General features: G+C 55.6%; 1 protein-coding gene across 3 annotated transcripts in view; it reads left to right on the forward strand.

Moving 5' to 3' along the window:
- SS18L1 (SS18L1 subunit of BAF chromatin remodeling complex) overlaps positions 1-17,082 on the forward strand; it is a 29,510-nt gene extending 12,428 nt beyond the window's left edge. Inside the window, exons 2-11 of one of the 3 annotated variants that reach the window (XM_030841639.2) lie at positions 307-383; positions 769-853; positions 1,439-1,583; positions 2,093-2,290; positions 3,053-3,214; positions 3,385-3,489; positions 4,292-4,384; positions 10,743-10,862; positions 12,331-12,458; positions 14,236-17,082. In XM_030841639.2, coding sequence (XP_030697499.1) covers positions 307-383; positions 769-853; positions 1,439-1,583; positions 2,093-2,290; positions 3,053-3,214; positions 3,385-3,489; positions 4,292-4,384; positions 10,743-10,862; positions 12,331-12,458; positions 14,236-14,262 — 1,140 coding nt within the window. In that variant the 3' untranslated portion in view covers positions 14,263-17,082. Of the gene's footprint in view, positions 1-306; positions 384-768; positions 854-1,438; positions 1,584-2,092; positions 2,291-3,052; positions 3,215-3,384; positions 3,490-4,291; positions 4,385-10,742; positions 10,863-12,330; positions 14,205-14,235 lie in introns of those variants that run through there. The other 2 variants (XM_060284715.1, XM_070043626.1) reach the window with 2 other exon arrangements.
- The last annotated feature ends 164 nt before the right edge of the window (positions 17,083-17,246 follow it).

Here is a 17,246-nt window from a genome sequence, read left to right on the forward strand (position 1 = left end):
GAAGCACCGGGGCCAAGGGCCCTAGAAAACGGGTCCTGCAGGCTGTGGGTTTCCTGTGCAGAGTGAGAACCTGGACTGGGGGCGCAGGGCGGGTGTGGGGAGGGATGGGCCCTGGTGCCTGCAGGGCTGCATGCTTGGCACAGGGATGTGGAAAGTGCTTGGCCCTGCTGGATGGGGCCGTGAGGGGGCAGTTCTGCTGACGGGCACCGCTGGGCCGCGTGAGCCGTGAGCCGGGGCTCACGAGCCCCGCAGCGGGCCGCCCGCAGACGCACCGTGTTCCCCCGCTCACGTCTGCTTCTCCTTCAGATGCTGGACGAGAACCACCACCTGATCCAGTGCATCCTGGACTATCAGAGCAAGGGCAAGACGGCCGAGTGCACCCAGTGAGTGGCATGGCCGCCCGTGCCCGTCCCGGCTGCCTCTGGGGCTTGGTGGCCTGAGCGAGTGGGCCCTCAGGGTCAGCTAAGCTGCTGGGTCAGCGCCCTTGGGTGGCTCCCCAGGGAGAGGTGGGCAGGTTTGGAGGGGAGTGGGAGTGTGGGGGAGAGGGGACCACTGGGGGGGCCCAGGCCAGCCGCACCAGGGGACAGCAAGCTCCTCCAGGTGGGACCTCGTGTGACCCCAGGGCCCCTCCCATTCTCTGAACTGACCCGGCAGCCACTCCCCCTTGGCCACCAGGTCGGGGGTCTCCCCCCTCATCCTGGACCGCAGAGCACTGTGCCGCCTGCCCGTGCACGCCCTCCTCCCCCTCAACCGCTCCCTCGCCTGCAGGTACCAGCAGATCCTGCACCGGAACCTGGTCTACCTGGCCACGATCGCGGATTCTAACCAGAACATGCAGTCCCTGCTGCCCGCCGTGAGTGCCTGCCATGGGGTGGGGGGCCCAGGTGTAGACAGCGTTGTCCAAACCTTCGGGGCTGCTGTTTGGTCCAGATCTGGGAGGTGAGGTTGCCAGGGTTCACTGGTGAGCTCCACCTCCCGTCTGCCTCCTGTGATCAGAGGTGGGCTTGGGCTGGTGGGGGGAGAGCACCCTGGGAACCCGGTGCTGAGGCGCAGGACAGGCTGTGCAAGCGCCCTGGGGCACAGGGGGTGTGAGGGCCAGAGCCGGCTGGCCAGCTGAGACCAAGAGGGGTGGGGCGGGTGTGGGCAAGGTGAGGTGGACGCAGCTCCCTGAGTCCCAGGAAAGGGGGGCCCGGCTTTAAACCTCCAAGTGTGTGTCGATAGCCCGGGGAATGCTTGGCATAGCATTTCCATCTTGGCCTGAGGTGTCCGAGCCGGCAGTCAGCGGCGTCCAGCTGCATGAGGGCGGTGTCCCACCCTGGAGGTGCTGGCCGGCAGCCATGGAGTATGGCTGTGGGTCTCAGGGCGGCTGAGCCCCCGGAGCGGCTCCTGGTGGCCCTTCTCCACGCTAACCCTCTCGGTGCCCTTCCCGCTGCCATAGCCACCAACCCAGAGCCTGGCGCTGGGCCCCGGAGGGCTGTCGCAGAGCGGCTCGGGCCAGGGCCTGCACTCGCAGGGCAGCCTCAGCGACGCCATCGGCGCGGGCCTGCCGCCACCCTCCCTCATGCAGGCCCAGATCGGCAACGGTGAGCGGCCCTGGGCGCGCTGGGCTCTGGGTTGGTTCCGGGGGGCAACGGGGTCACCGACTGGGCTCCCGGGTGGCCGGCCACCGCGGTGGGGACCCTCTCCTACCGGAGGCCCTGCTGCAGGCGCACGTGCTCGGGGTGGAACGCGGAGGGATAAGGCCCTTATTCCAGGTCCCCTGCGAACTGGGGCTGCGTCACCTCAGAGCGCGGGCTTCCGTGTGGGGCTCCTGTCCTTGGGTTGAGAACCGCCACTAGCCGTCGGGAACCATTGATAAAGGTAACAGGGAGCAGGCGACCCCTCTGCGCGCTCAGCACGTGTGTGCGTTTCCTGGTCACGCGCCCGTGTCCCTCGCTCGTTGCGTCCTTGACCATGGTCAGCCTCCCCCCAACAGCCGCGTGAAGGAAGCTGGCCCGGGGGGCGGGGGGGAGGCCCTAGCGAGAGGCCAGGGCTGCCGTCAGAGGTGGTCTTTGGTGGGTTTCAGCGCGCCCCCCCGCCACCGCCCTGGCAGGTCCGAACCACGTGACCCTGCAGCAGACGGCGCAGAGCACGCTGCCCACCACCTCCATGAGCATGTCCGGCAGCAGCCACGGCTCGGGGCCCGGCTACAGCCACTCGGGACCGGCCTCGCAGAGCATCCCCCTGCAGGGCCAGGGCGCCATCAGCAGCTACGTGTCCCGGGCCAACATCAACATGCAGTCCAACCCAGGTACCATCCCCAGAGACCCCGCTCCCCTCCAGCGCAGGCCAACATGGTCCCCAGGGCCACCCTCCTCCGGAAACCCCCAAGGGGCGAGGGCCGGGGGCTGGGCGGCTTCAGGGGAGGCTCTGAGGAGGGGCAGCAGCCGCCCCGCTGGGAGGACTGGGTGGCAGCCAGTGCACAGGAGTGGGAGGCTGAGGGGCAGGTAGGGCTGCGGGGCCTTGAGCACTTGGGAAGCGTCAGGTCCCAACCAGGGTGTCCCACGACAGTCAGACGCACCGCGGTTCAAAGGCTTAGAACAGAAAAAGAGGATGGGAATTATCTCCTTAGCTCTCGCTACGCTAATTACACATTGAAGACAATCTAGTTTGGATATATTGAGTCAAATAAAATGTCACAGAAATAGATTCCCCTGTTTCTTCTCATTCTCTGACGTGGCTCATGTCCCCTGTGCTGGACGGTGCTGCCCTGGAGGGTCCCGAGCAGGGGTGGCAGGAAAGGACAGGCAGACGGGGCCCCCACTGGAGCCTTCGAGACCCGGGTCTTGGGGGAGGCGAGGCGATACGCTCCTCTGGGACCGGCCTTGGGGACTTAGGGGCGTGGGGCCGGCATTTCACATTTTATGAGTTGCCCAAAGGCGCGTTGGCGGGAAGGGTGGCGTGGCCTCGCGGGGCAGAGCTGCACAGGCCCAGCCCGGGAGGAGGGCTCAGGCGGGTCTGGGGTGCCGCCCAGGAGCTTCGTGGGTTACACGGGGTCTGTCGTGTCCCCCAGTGTCCATGATGCACCAGCAGGCAGCCTCGTCCCACTACAGCGCGGCCCAGGGCGGGAGCCAGCACTACCAGGGCCAGTCCATGGCCATGATGGGCCAGAGCGGGCAGGCGGGCAGCATGATGGGGCAGCGGCCCATGGCGCCCTACCGGCCCTCCCAGCAAGGTGAGGCCCGCCCCCGGTGCAGGGAACCGGTGGGGGAGGGGCAGTGTGTGCAGTGCGTGGGGCAGGCCTCCCCGTGTCCGCCGGGCGGGCCTGGTGGAGTGTCCTCTGATTGGGGGCCCGTTGGGGAGGTTCTGGGGCTCGGGGAGGTGACGTCCGGCGCTGTCCCCTAGGCTCGTCCCAGCAGTACCTGGGCCAGGAGGAGTACTACGGCGGCGAGCAGTACGGCCATGGCCAGGCCGCCTCGGAGCCCATGAGCCAGCAGTACTACCCTGACGGTGAGGCCGCAGTGGCTTCCATCCGCTGCTCGCTGGTCGTTCCCGATTCAGACCCCAGAGCGAGTCCCCTTTGGGGGCGGGCGGCGGGCCTCTGCTGAGAGGAGCTTCCGGCACTGGCCGCCTGGGGTGGGTGCGCAGTCCTGAGGATGGACGCGAGTTCACCGTGAGATGCTCTCAGGAAGGTGACAAGCGTGAGCCAACTGTCCCGTGACGCTCCCCTCCCAGCTGCTCAGCTACAACTTCTGCAGCTTCTTTTCCTTTTCCGTGTCACCTTTCAGGCATCTTCAAATGGCCCCAGGGTTTGTGGAGGTGGCATTTAACATGGCCGCAGAGGGCGGGTGGGATTTGGGGAGGACCCCCCAGGCAGGGTGCGTGAGCAGGCCTGGTGCTGGGGAGGTGGCCAAGACCGGGGAAGGGCAAGCCGTGACCCCCTTGTGGAATGGTGGCTGGGCCTCACGAGGTGTCACGCACTCCGAAGGGAGCCGGCGGGGGGATGGTGACCGTGTAGCGACGTTAAGAGCTGACGTCCACGTGTGTGTCACGCATCGGGCACCGAGTACACTCTGTAACCGTGGCTGGTTGGTCCTCACGCTGCCCCGAGGGGCAGGTGGCCGTCTGCACTTTAAAGTGAGGGAACCGCAGCTGCCTGATGGCAGGAAGTGCCCCTGTGGGTTCCGTCTAGGGAAACCGGACCGCACCCAGCGCCGGGGTCTCCTGACCCGACGGCCGAGTTCACGCGGCCTCTCCTGGGTTTGGGCAGCCGGGGCCTCCGCTGACTGCAGGGCACCCTGTTTGCTTGCAGGACATGGAGATTACGCCTACCAGCCGGCGTCCTACACGGAGCAGAGCTATGACCGGTCGTTTGAGGAGTCCACGCAGCACTACTACGAGGGCGGTAAGGTGGCCGGGCCTCAGGTTCCGGGCCCGACGGGCGTGGGGCGTATGGAGATGGGGGCCAGGCGCCGATAGAACCGCCAAGGTGATGTCACCAAACACAGATTTGGGAAGAAGCAGGCGTAGTCGGTTGTCACACGGTTCTCAGGTGCGGGGACGTCCTGCCGCCCCAGGGGCCCCGCGAGGAGAGGAGCCGTTGAGCTCACAGCGTGGCGTGGGCCTGGGCCTTGGTCTGGACGTCAGGACTGGGGACAATGGCAAGGCTGCCCGGGGCCCGGAGAGGAAAAGGCAGATGATATGTACAGAACAGGTGACTCGAAAATGTGACTTTTGGGGTGACTTTTTTTAAGTTGTAAAAAACGTAAAGTTTACCATTTTAACCATTTTTAAGTGCACAGTTCAGCGGCGCTAAGCACATTCATACTGTTGTGCGACCACCGTCATCACCACATCATCTCAGAGCCTTCTCGCCTCCCCAACCTGACACGCTGTCCCCAATAAACACTAACTCCCCACTTCCCCTCCTCGACCCTGCTCCCCTCCCCCTCCAGGAAAGCGGGGCTCAGCCTCCTCCGCGGGAGGGCCCCCGCCTGCCTCGCCTGCTGCTCCCCGGGACGAGCTCGTGGAAGTCTGAAGGGCACAGTTCTGTACCCTCGCTTTGGGTTGCGTACGATTGTCTTTCATAACTGATGAGTTTGCTAAAACATTCAGGGACTTCTTTTAAGGCAAGTGTGGCATATGACGCAGTTTCCTCCTGGATCTGGAAGCATTTTGTTCCGCCTTGTTAATGACCCTTGCACGTGTTAACACGGTGCCGGCCATACCGCAGCCGGTGGCCTGCCGGGTCTTGTTTAGGGTGAGAGGTGCGGGGGGGAGTTTGCTTTGAGAGGGCTGGGCGCATAAGTGGCCTGGGGCCCTGAGAAGGGCAGGATGTTGGGTGGGAGCAATAAGGGGGTCGCCTGAAGCCAACAGAAAGAACTTTATAGTAATTAGGTTTGTCCCGCAGGCGGATGGGGAACCTCGAGGGGCACGGGTGGCTGGTCCTGGGGTTGTGCACAGGAGGTGGTATCTGGCAGGAGCCCTGTGGGGTCCCCGGAATGAGAGGACCAGTGTCAGGAAGGGACCAGGGCATGGCCGACCCAGCCGAGCAGGACACTGTTGCTGTCGGGGCCACTGCAGAGGAAACCTGGAAGTCCCGATGGCATTTCCTGTCCATGAGGTTTGCAGGAGCAAGGGCTGGACAGAGCCAGTGTCCGCTGTGACACGTCCAGGGCGCTTCTGTGGCATGTTCCCCCGGGTCATGCCAGGTGTACAGGACCAGGGTGTGCGGGCGCCACCTGCTGCGTAAAACAAAGGGCGCTAAGAGCACACACACCAGAGACAGCCTCTGGAGAAACACCTGGGACAGGGATGGAGGTGGTGAGGCTGGGCGGGGGAGGGGGCCTTCCTCCCCGGACCTGTTGAAGACGGACTTGGTTTGTTTTTTTATTTCTGAATCGCCCAGTTAGAAGTCAAACTTACTGAAAATCAAAGCACTAACCCTGTGGCCCCCCAGACCCGCCCACACCCCCCAGTCCTGGGGTTGCAGCACCGCTGTTTGGGGCGTTTCCCCCGATGGCGACGGTGACTGTGATCAGGCGTTGGGGATGGTGGGGACGGCTCCGCCCCAAATGGCTGCCACGCGGGTCCCCGAGGCTCATCCTTGCTTGGCGACAAGGCTGTATAGACGGGTCGGTCACCCTGTGCATTAGCACCTCTGGCTGTCCTACGGCCACGTTCCTGCCACGTTTAATGACAACACCAGCCTCTTCTTTCACAAATAAGTGTTTCCTTTTTTCACGGCCATGTCACAGAATGTTGCAAGATTCTTAAAGATAGAAACAAATGAAAAGGAGAGGAAAAACAAGAGAAGTCGTTGTACCGGCCAGTGGTGGAGGGAAGGCCCTGGAGCCGCTGTCGCTGTCCCAGGCTGTTCTAGGAAGAGCAGTCTGGGCTCCCCAGCTCTGCTGCTCCCACGAAACCCTCCTGAGAATCGCTCAGGCTTGTTCAAAGAAGTCCTGCCTCTCTCCTTTCAGAGTTGTCCATACAGGTCCATCTTCTACTGGGATTTGGCCCCGGGTCAAGAGAAGGTTTTTCTGGGTGCGTGAGAGTTGCGCCGGGTTTTCACCCCCTGCACACCTGCTGTGTCTAGGCCACGGCGGCTGCTGCTGTGAATTAACTCCTTTACCCGTTATCCTAGAAAGAGAAAAGGGGTTGTAAGACACGAGAATATGCAGACTGACCCCATAACTCTGAAACCCTGGAGAAAACCTGCCAAGTCTCTGATGAATTTCTCCGATGCATTCCTCACAAAGACAGTGAACCTGGGTCTCCACTGGTCACTGACGCCTCCTCGGCCATCGGCCGTCCCATCGGCCATTGTTGCTGGGACCGGTCATGGTTGTGAGGAGGGAGCAGCTGTCAAGGTGTTTCCTTAGATGATGACCAATCAGAAAACCCAGCAGATTCCTCAGAGCCCACTTTGGAGAAGAGCTCCTGCGCTGTAGAGCATGTGTTCCTTCATTGTTCTGCGCAGCTGGAAATTGAACTTCCTTATGGGGTTTTAAGCCTTTCTACATGAATTCGCTCTCAATAAAGCTGTTATTCTAAAATGTACATTATCAGGATCCTAGTTTTAAAATACTTACATTTTACTGGACTTCCCTGGTTGGTGCAGTGGTTAAGAATCCGTCTGCCAATGCAGGGGACACGGGTTCGAGCCCTGGTCCGGGAAGATCCCACATGCTGCGGAGCAACTAAGCCCATGCACCACAACTACTAAGCCTGCGATCTAGAGCCCACGCGCCACAACGACTGAGCCCACGTGCCACAACTACTGAGCCTGTGTGCCACAACTACTGAGACCGCATGCCGCAACTACTGAGCCCACGTGCCACAACTACTGAGCCTGCACTCTAGAGCCCGTGAGCCACAACTACTGAAGCCCATGTGCGTAGAGCCCGTGCTTCGCAACAAGAGAAACCACTGCAGTGAGAAGCCCGTGCACCACAACAAAGAGTGGCCCCTGCTTGCCGCCACTAGAGGAAGCCCGCGCGCAGCAACAAGGACCCAACGCAGCCAAAAATAAATAAATGAACAATAAAATAAAAATACTTTAAATGAAAAAAAATCTATAAAAAACTTAATTAACTAAAAACAAAGACAAGAACAAGAAAACCACAAGCAGCCCTCCTTTCCAGGCTGTCTGGTGCCACAGGGGGTAAACACCCCGGGTCCCCTCGCCCCGCCTGCTCCTGCTAGAGGACGGGGTCTCATGCAGAGAAAGACCCACACTCTGCGGTTAAAGGCCAGACACTGTGGTTTTGAAAAAAACGATGAAACTAAACTTAAATTGGTTTTCTTATAAAGGTGTTTTGAAAACAGAATGGAATTTAGTCTCTACACCAATCTAAAACTCTTAAGACCTGCATTAGGAAGACTTCGTAGCAAGATTTTTATTAATGTATTTTTAAAGTTTTGTTTAAATATAGTTGATTTACAATGTTGTGTTTCAGCTGTACAGCAAAGTGATTCAGTTATACACACACACACACACACACACACACAGACACACGTGTATATATATTCTTTTTTTAGGTTCTTTTCCATTACACACGTAGAAAGATTTTTAAATCGTTGTTAATACTCCCTTTTTTAAAAAATTTATTTATTTTATGTATTTATTTTTGGCTGCATTGGGTCTTTGCTGTGTGTGGGCTTTCTCTAGTTGCGGCGAGTGGGGGCTACTCTTCGTTGCGGTGCGCGGGCTTCTCACTGCGGTGGCCTCTCCTGTTGCGGAGCACGGGCTCTAGGCACGCAGGCTTCAGTAGTTGCGGCACATGGGCTCAGCAGTTGTGGCTCGCCGGCTCCAGAGCGCAGGCTCAGTAGTTGTGGCACACGGGCTTAGTTGCTCCGCGGCATGTGGGCTCTTCCCGGACCGGGGCTCGAACCCGTGTCCCCTGCATTGGCAGGTGGATTCTTAACCCCTGCGCCACCAGGGAAGTCCCCAATACTCCCTTTAACTGTTGGTAATTACTTGGTAATACGTTTACTGCTCTCCCAGTTATTTTCTTACCAGGAGCTTCCTTCCAAAATGAGGCTTTAGCACGGGTGCTGGCTGGCTAGTTAGAGTTTTGAAAATGAGAATTAAGCCATTTTCTCTGGGAAAAGAAAAAGTAAGTGAACCTAAAACATCTCTGGGACTGTACCCACATATAGATGCAGAACACAAGGGCAAACGTCTGCCTCTTTTCGTTCATAAAGTCACAGGAAAACACATTACAGGTCTGAGCTGGAACCCTGGCTTGCATGTTTGCCAATAAGACGAGGGTGTCCCAAAACTTCTGGGGTCCCTTTGAACTGTGGGGATCATACGGCTTTTCCCTGTGTCTGTGTCCAGATCTCCTTCTTCTTAGAAGGACATCAGCCACTGGATTAGGGCCCCCCCCAACCTTGTATGACCTCCCTTTAACTAATTATATCTGCAAAGACCCTATTTCCAAATGAGGCCACAGGTACCTGGGGTCAGGACCTCAACAGCTCTTTTGGGGGACACAGTTTACCTACAACACTGGTATTGGTCTTTGTCTTAATTGCATTAACCTCTTCACTTTGGCGATATATTTGTATTTCTATAAGACAGTAAGAGAAAGTATTGTATTGGCCAAAAAGTTCATTCGGTTTCGCTGTAAGATGGCTCTAGTAGCGCTTAGCTGTCTTTAACTTCATTTGAAACAATTTTGTAATTTTGTTAGATTGTATGTGACAGCTGTCATACCTGTGCATTTAAAAAAAAAAAAATCAGGGCTTCCCTGGTGGCGCAGTGGTTGGGAGTCCGCCTGCCGATGCAGGGGACGCGGGTTCGTGCCCCGGTCCGGGAAGATCCCACATGCCGCGGAGCGGCTGGGCCCGTGAGCCATGGCCGCTGGGCCTGCACGTCCGGAGCCTGTGCTCCGCAACGGGAGAGGCCACAGCAGTGAGAGGCCCGTGTACCGCAAAAGAAAACAAAACAAAATTAAAAAAAAAAATCAAAACCGGTGAATTTTTGTGCAGCCATTTTAATATTGAAGATGGAAGAAAAAAAGCAACATTTTTGGCCTATTATGCTTTGTTATTTCAAGAAAGGTAAAATCGCAACCAGAATGCAAAAACAGATTTGTGCAGTGTGTGGAGAAGGTGCTGCGACTGATCCAACGTGTCAGAAGTGCTCTGCGAAGTTTCACGTGGAGATTTCTCGCTGGATGATGCCCCATGGTCGGGTAGACCAGTTGAAGTTGACAGCGATCAAATCAAGACATTAACTGAGAGCAATCAACGTTGTACCACGCGGGAGATAGCTGACATACTCAAAATATACAAATCAAGCTCTGAAGATCATTTGCACCAGCTTGGTTATGTTAATCGCTTTGATGTTTGGGTTCCACACATGAGTTAAGCAAAAAAAACCTTCTTGACTGTATTTCCTCTTGTGATTCTCTACTTAAACGTAACCAAAATGTTCCGTTTTTAAAACAAATTGTGACGGGCGATGAAAAGTGGATACTGTACAGTAATGTGGAACAGAAGAAGACAAGGGGGCAAGCGAAATGAACCACCACCAACCACACCAAAGGCCGGTCTTCATCCGAAGAAGGTGAAGTTGTGTATATGGTGGGACTGGAAGGGAGTCCTCTATTATGAGCTCCTTCCAGAAAGCCAAATGATTAATTCCAACAAGCACTGCTCCCAATTAGACCAACTGGAAGCAGCACTCGACAAAAAGCGTCCAGAATTAGTCAGCAGGAAACGCATGATCTTCCATCAGGATAAGGCAAGACTCCATGTTTCTGTGATGACCAGGCAAACACTGTTCCAGCTCGGCTGGGAAGTTCTGATTCATCCGCCGTATTCAGCAGACATTGCACCTTTGGACTTCCATTTTTTTCGGTCTTTACAGAATTCCCTTAATGGAAAAAATTTCAATTCCCTGGAAGACGGTAAAAGGCACCTGGAACAGTTCTTTGCTCAAAAGGATGAAAAGTTTTGGGAAGATGGAATTATGACGTTACCTGGAAAATGGCAGAAGGTAGTGGAACAAAACGGTGAATACGTTGTTCTATAAAGTTCTTGGTGAAAATGAAAACTGTGTTTTATTTTTACTTAAAAACTGAAGGAGCTTTTTGGCCAACCCAATAAAATAAAATAATTTGAATTGTTGTGGAAAAGAAGAGGTGCTGGAGCAGTGGACTCGGTCTAGGGAACCCACAGCTGCCCATGCCTCGAGGGACAGCGGAGCTGCCATTGCTCTCTGGAAATGAGCTCATGTCTCCTTCCCTCTGCAGGAAACTCACAGTACAGCCAGCAGCAGGCGGGGTACCAGCAGGGCACAGCCCAGCAGCAGACGTACTCCCAGCAGCAGTACCCCAACCAGCAGAGCTACCCCGGGCAGCAGCAAGGCTATGGTAAGCGGTGGCGGGGGGCATCACAGGAACGCGGTCATTCGGTGGGCGCCCAGCAGGCTTCTTATTTTGGAACAGTTGTAGATTTCTGGAAAAGCTGTGAGGAAAGCTGAGAGTCCCCCCACGGTTAACCTCGTCCATTACCAGGGCCCTGTGGTCACAGCTAAGAAACCAAGGTTGGTGCATGGACGTGGACTGAGCCAGTTTCTTCGGATCTCACTGGCTCTCCTGCATGTCCTTCTCTGTACGGGACCAGGCCAGGATCCCACATGACATCAGCCCCACAGCTCCTTGGGCTGCGAAAGTTCCTCAGACTTTCCTCATCCCTCTTGACCTTGGCACTTTTGAGGAGGGCTGGGCGGGCACTGCCTAGACGCCCCCTCAGGTTGGGTTTGTCTGGCCTGGGTTCTGGAAAGAAGACCACGGCGAAGCGCCTTTGCGTCCCCTCCTGTGGGCATGACTTGCCTCCGTTGAGTCTGGCCTTGGTCACATGGTCAAGGGCGTCTGCCAGGCCTCCCCAGTGTCGGGCTTCCTTACCTCTCCTCCTCCAGACTCTGACATCACTGGGTCCAGCCCCACTCGAGGGGGCACCGTGTACATCAGGGGTCCCCAACTCCCGGGCCTCGGACCAGTACCGGTCCGCGCCGGTTAGGAACCAGGCCGCACAGCAGGAGGTGAGCGGTGGGAGAGTGAGCGAGGCTTCATCTGCCGCTCCCCAGCGCTCACATCACCGCCTGAGCCATCCCCCCCTCCCCCGTCCGTGGAAAAATTGTCTTCCATGAAACCAGTCCCTGGTGCCAAAAAGGTTGGGGACCGCTGGTCTACAGATTATTTGGAATTCTTCTGTAGGGAAGATGGGTCTCTTCTCCTCCATTCACTTAGTTATTGACCGTTTATTTATATCGGTAGGTGCTCACGGGTATTGATTTTACACATTGAGTTACGATCTAAACGTCTTTATTTTATTGTTCAAACCGTCTCAGCCCTGCCTCTTGGGAGCTCAGGTTGGTGCCTGTGGCCCTTGGACGTGCCCCATCCTTTTGGTTTAGAGCACTTTCTTCCTTCTGGGACCACAGTGTTTCCCGTGCCCCAGCCCTAGAAACAGCCAATTTTGGAAAAAACACTCGGCCTTTGTCAGTTTCTCCTAAACCCTCTACTTAGGCTCCGGAGGCACAATTACCGTCTCGCGCGCGTTTTCACCATTTGCTGTGTGTTTGACTCCCGTGTTTACAGTGACCACCGTGACTGGTGTAAGCTGGTCCCAGGAAGTGGGCCCGGGGCGCTGAGAGTGGCCCCCAGGCTCCGTCCGGGTGGCGGTGGGAGCACAGCTGCGAACCACGCGGGACTCCGCGCAGCCGCCAGCTGTGGCGCTTTCACTGCGGCTTAATGTAGAGGGAGAACGGGTACCAGCGTCAGGGGCTCGGGCGGACGGGGGCATGGGGTGGTCTCACGGCTCCCGCGTGTGTTCTAGGGCCTGCCCAGGGCGCCCCCTCGCAGTACTCCAGCTACCAGCAGGGACAAGGCCAGCAATACGGAAGCTACCGAGCGTCTCAGACGGGCCCGTCCGCCCAGCAGCAGCGGCCTTACGGCTACGAGCAGGCAAGCCTTCTGCCCGTTTCCAGACTCGCAGCCCCCGCGTGCGTCAGACGTGACGAAGGTTTCCCTGGTCGTCAAGAGAAACAATAACACAGGGTGAACTGGCACCCAATGTCCCTCCAGAACGTTTATTCTCTGAGCCTGTAAGGTTTTTAAAAATTACCTCTTCGGTCAGACACAGCTGGCTCTGTGTCCTTGTCCTTTCACGCCTCGGTGTTCCCCGCGCGCCTAGCAGCGTCGGGCGTCTGGTGCGCGCTTGGGGGCCCCGGCGACGAGGCAGATTCCAGAGCTTGTATCTCGCCTGACACAGCCGGGCGCTGTTGGCGCCGGGATGGAGCAGCGGCAGGTAGTTCTGAGAAGAGGACCCAGAGGGCAAAGGGACAGAACGACGGGGGGCAGGGCTGGCGTAGACCAGGTCGGGGAGGCCCTCTTGGGCGACAGCGAGGCCATCAGACCTGAGCAGAGCCGCTCAGGCTCCCAGGACGGCAGGGAGGCCTCGCCCCCCTGACGAGGATCTGCTCTGCGTGGGGTGGGGCCCTGGAGGCCGTCGGAGCCTTTGGTGACAGCACGGTGGCTGCTGGAGAGAGGTGAGAGGCTCCAGGACTCCAGGTGCTCTCAGAGGTAGTGCTAGCGGGATTTGCTGGTGGGCTGGACGTGGGGCGTGTAGGAGAGGCGGGTCGGGGCGGCCCCAGGGATTTCAGCCTGGGCTGCTTGAGGCAGTTGCCGTTTCTCGGGGTGCAGAGGGCTGTGGAGAGGAAATCAAGCTTAATTTCAGATGCCTCTGACTTCCACCTGGAGGCGTGGAGGAGAAGGGCGGTAGATGATGGATGTCAGCCCCTCCTGGTGGGAGAGAAACCCATGAGGGGTGAATGTAAGTGTCCGGGGGCCTCTCAGCGGAGGTGCCACGGGGCCAGGACATGAGGATGAGGGTGAGCCAGCCTCGGGACGCAGCCGTGCAGAGGTCCTGAGGCGGCCAGGTGTGTCTCATGCGAGTCGGTCAGGAGGAGCCTTGGCGTCTGCAGCTCAGGGCAGGAGCAGGGCAGTGGGGCGGGAGGAGACTTATCCTGGGCATCTTTGGAACCTCCTTTGAAGAGAGCCCCTTGCAAGGGCTCATTGTGCATCGGTGGCCTTTTGTGCTGGGTCATAGGCACTAATGACCGTTTACACGGCTAATGAAATCTCAAGGCACCACATGGATGACGGGTGTTTTTCTCAGGTACCTGAATAGGAAGGTCCTGTATTTTATTCTTTTAAATGCTTCTCACCCTGCTCTCTAAAGAGAGATCATGAACCAGTCATACTTAGAGGATGAGTTTTCAACACGAGTAAACAAGCCCAGGGCAGGGTAATTAAGGAGGAAACCTTTTTGACCTTGAAGAGAGCAGTGTGGAATGTTCCCGAGTGTGCCGGAAGTGGTGCCAATGTCGTTTGTGGCTGAGGGAGCCCGTCACAGACCTGTTCACAGCAGGCTCAGGGTGGGGACGTGACTTGAGGCACCTGGACCAGGCCCAGCACAGTGAGCTGCTGTGTGACTGGGTGAACCAGCCTCTTCCACCCTCTGACCTAAATCAGTCGCTGCAGCCTGGAGGGTGGCTTCTGGACGGCCGCTTATCTGCCTGCCTCGTGGAAACAGGCAGAGGCTGTTTGGTCGCTTGCCTTCTATGTTCCCTCCACCTCTCATCCTGGGTGTTGGCGGGGGGGCGGGAGTCTGTCTTACCCTTGGGCGTGGACCCTCTTATGCAGGACTGTTGGGTGTAACCTGTGTCTTGGTCTCTTGCAGGGCCAGTACGGAAATTACCAGCAGTAAAGGACAAACATTCTCATGGAGGCTTGCAGCGGCATGTCTGTCTGGGATGGACAGGCCAGTGACAGTTCTGATGAGCTGTGACCTGCGGGCTGCCCCTTCACCCCACGCAGCGTCTGCATGTGAAGCGTGCACATTTCACGTGGGGTAGGACGCCGAGCGTGCACCGCCGGTGCAAGACAGCGCTTTGATGGTGTGACATATTTGGTGCTGTGTATAGTATTGTATGTCCATACACGGAGAGGTTGTCCCTTTTTGTCCGCCTCCTCCCCCCCCGCCGTGTTTCTAGCTAGCTTTAGGGGTCCTTTTGTCATCAGAGTGTTCTGTGCCCAGTGATGGGACACCTACAAGAGGCCATAGTCCACGTACTTGTATAAACAGACCTTAGGGCTGACACTCCTCCTGCACTGTCGCACCGTGGGTTGTAAACTTGTCTTTCACTGTCCGCACCGCAGCTGGACACGTGTGCACAGCCCCTGGATGGCAGCCTCTTCCTGTGCCTCGATGGAGGGGTGGGAGGCATCTTCTGTGATTTGCGTCAGTTTCTGTTACAGGATGGAAAGGATGACTAAGCCTCATTTGGAGATGCTGTGAACCGTTATTTTCAGAGCTCACTCGTTACCTGTGTCTCTCACCAATTGTGTTTATCCAAAAAGTTATATGCTTTTGTATTAAAAAGTAAAGAGGGATCAATGACTATGTTCTAAATAAATAGGAATCCATGAAGGCAATGAATGATTAGCCTTACCCAGGGAGAGTGGTATTGCTGAAAGAAGGAGAAGGTAGTCTCTGGAATTACTTTGGCTCTGGCCCTTGTTTATCTGATGGTCATTTCTGGAATTTTAATATTTAATATGCCCAATTCCAAAGTTATAATTTAAAATATTGACACCAAATTTTCCAAACTGTTGGCAAGTTGTTTATTTTATACCACTTCTTCCAGGACCTACTTATTCAGATCTCCAAGCAAGCGTTCCTTTTCTTTTAGGGATATCTGAAATTCACATCTTATTTTTATTTTTTAATTTTTCTTTATTTATTTTTTTGCGGTACGCAAGCATGTGGGATCTTCCTGGACCGGGGCACGAACCCGTGTCCCCTGCATCGGCAGGCAGACTCTCAATCACTGCGCCACCAGGGAAGCCCCACATCTTATTTTTAAAAAGAACACCACTGATTCTACTGTGTTCTTCCTAATGAGAAGGAAAGCTCTTATGGAGAGAAATTTGAGTCATTTTTACATTCCTAGGACATTAAATGCCATTTAAATTCTGTGCAGACATTAAAGACAGCTCATGTGGAAAAGTCAGGTCAAAGGAAAAATTCTACATTTCACTAATAAGTCATAAGGACATTTTATCAACTCTTACCTGGATAACAATATCCATATTTATTATGACCGCTTTAAAAACATCTTTGGATAAATGCTGACATATTTCCAAGACAACCAAGAAAATAAAAATATATCCAGTTCTTCATATATCAGGTCTACTGAAGGTGATGTTTTATTAAGTCTTAAGTTGAAAGCGGTTCTTTATCCAGAATTGAATACTTTACAGTGTATAAGACATCTTCGACGTGTTTTTACTGGAATGAACAATTCCCAGTCCACACTGGGAATATAGTGGCGATTACTTGTTGCTGTTTTGCAGATGAAGCACTACGGCTCAGAGGAAAGAAGGGGCGGGTCGAGTAGAAGTCCTGTTCTAGGACCTTCTCCCCTCCTCTGTGGAGACAGAATCACACATGCATTGGGATAGAAGTGTTTATTTTGTAGACATACGGGTTTTTAGAAACCCTTAACACTGGTAAGGGCTTAAAAATACATCTCTGTATTAAATTATTGAAATGAGAGTCCTTAACCGCTAAATGACACAGACATTAGTAATTTCATTTAGGGAGTCATTTCCCTTGATTTTGTCCTGTTCTTTCCTGACAATTTTCATAGAATTTGCAAACTCAGTCGGGGATTAAATTTTCCCGTTGAAAATGTTAAGCATTTCAGAGAACTGTGAAAATAGTTTATTTTTATTCCTTGCCAATCTGGGAATATGCCTTTTATGTGTGTGTATGTGTGTTTGTTTTTTTTAAGTGCTGTATTAATACTTTTTGAAGGAAAAGGACACTTAAAAAAACTTATCCCGAAACGTCAATCTGAAATGTCTTACATTAAGAATTTCTTGAATGTTGTGTATATATTTTTAAAAGCACTTTGTGAAATAGTTTGTACATCTATTTCCTAATTTATACATGATTGTCGGTGTTCATATATTTAATGATTAATAACAAAATGTTTATTTAACGTGCTGTCCGTTTTTATGTAATATTGTGGGGAAAGTGATGCCAGCAGCTCGTTTTCGTTCACTGTTTCGTGTCTCCTCTTCCGCAACACGAATGTCTGCAGACGCTTAGGCCCGAGAGTCGCTCGCGCGGTTAGGTGCGGTCAGTGCCGCCGAGTTGCCACGGCCGAGCCCCGGGCGGGGCGGGCCTCGAGCGGTGACCGGCGCGGCCCGCGGAGGTGCCGACAGCGCCCAGGCCGCCGGCTGGCCCCGCCGCCTCCGGCCCGAGCATCCCTCGCGCGCCCGCAGCCGCAGCCGGGCCTCGGCGGTCCGTGCGCGGCGGCCGCTCACACTCGGACCGAGAGGAGGGCGTTTCCGTGTGACTTCCCAGCCCTGACTGACCAGGTCACGCCGTCTCGTCCGTGAGCACAGCCCGGTCCCGGACAACCATCCTCACCCGTCCGTTTCTCTCCTCAGCCGGACTTTGGCGTCTAAGTTGTTTATGCCTTTGTTGTAATTAATAAACTGGCTCTTCGAGAACCGTCCTGGAGACTGAGTTTCCGTGAGGTGATGGGGAACCGGTAGGCCCGGCGGGGAGACGGCTGCCGGGCCCGGGATCCCTGCATCCCCGGGTCCCCGGGTCCCCGGGTCCCGAGGTGCGCCCGCTCCACACGCCGGAGACCACGTTCACCTCTGCGCAGACGCGAG

Source organism: Globicephala melas, chromosome 15, assembly GCF_963455315.2.
Source record: "Globicephala melas chromosome 15, mGloMel1.2, whole genome shotgun sequence".
Classification (NCBI taxonomy): Eukaryota; Metazoa; Chordata; class Mammalia; order Artiodactyla; family Delphinidae; genus Globicephala; species Globicephala melas.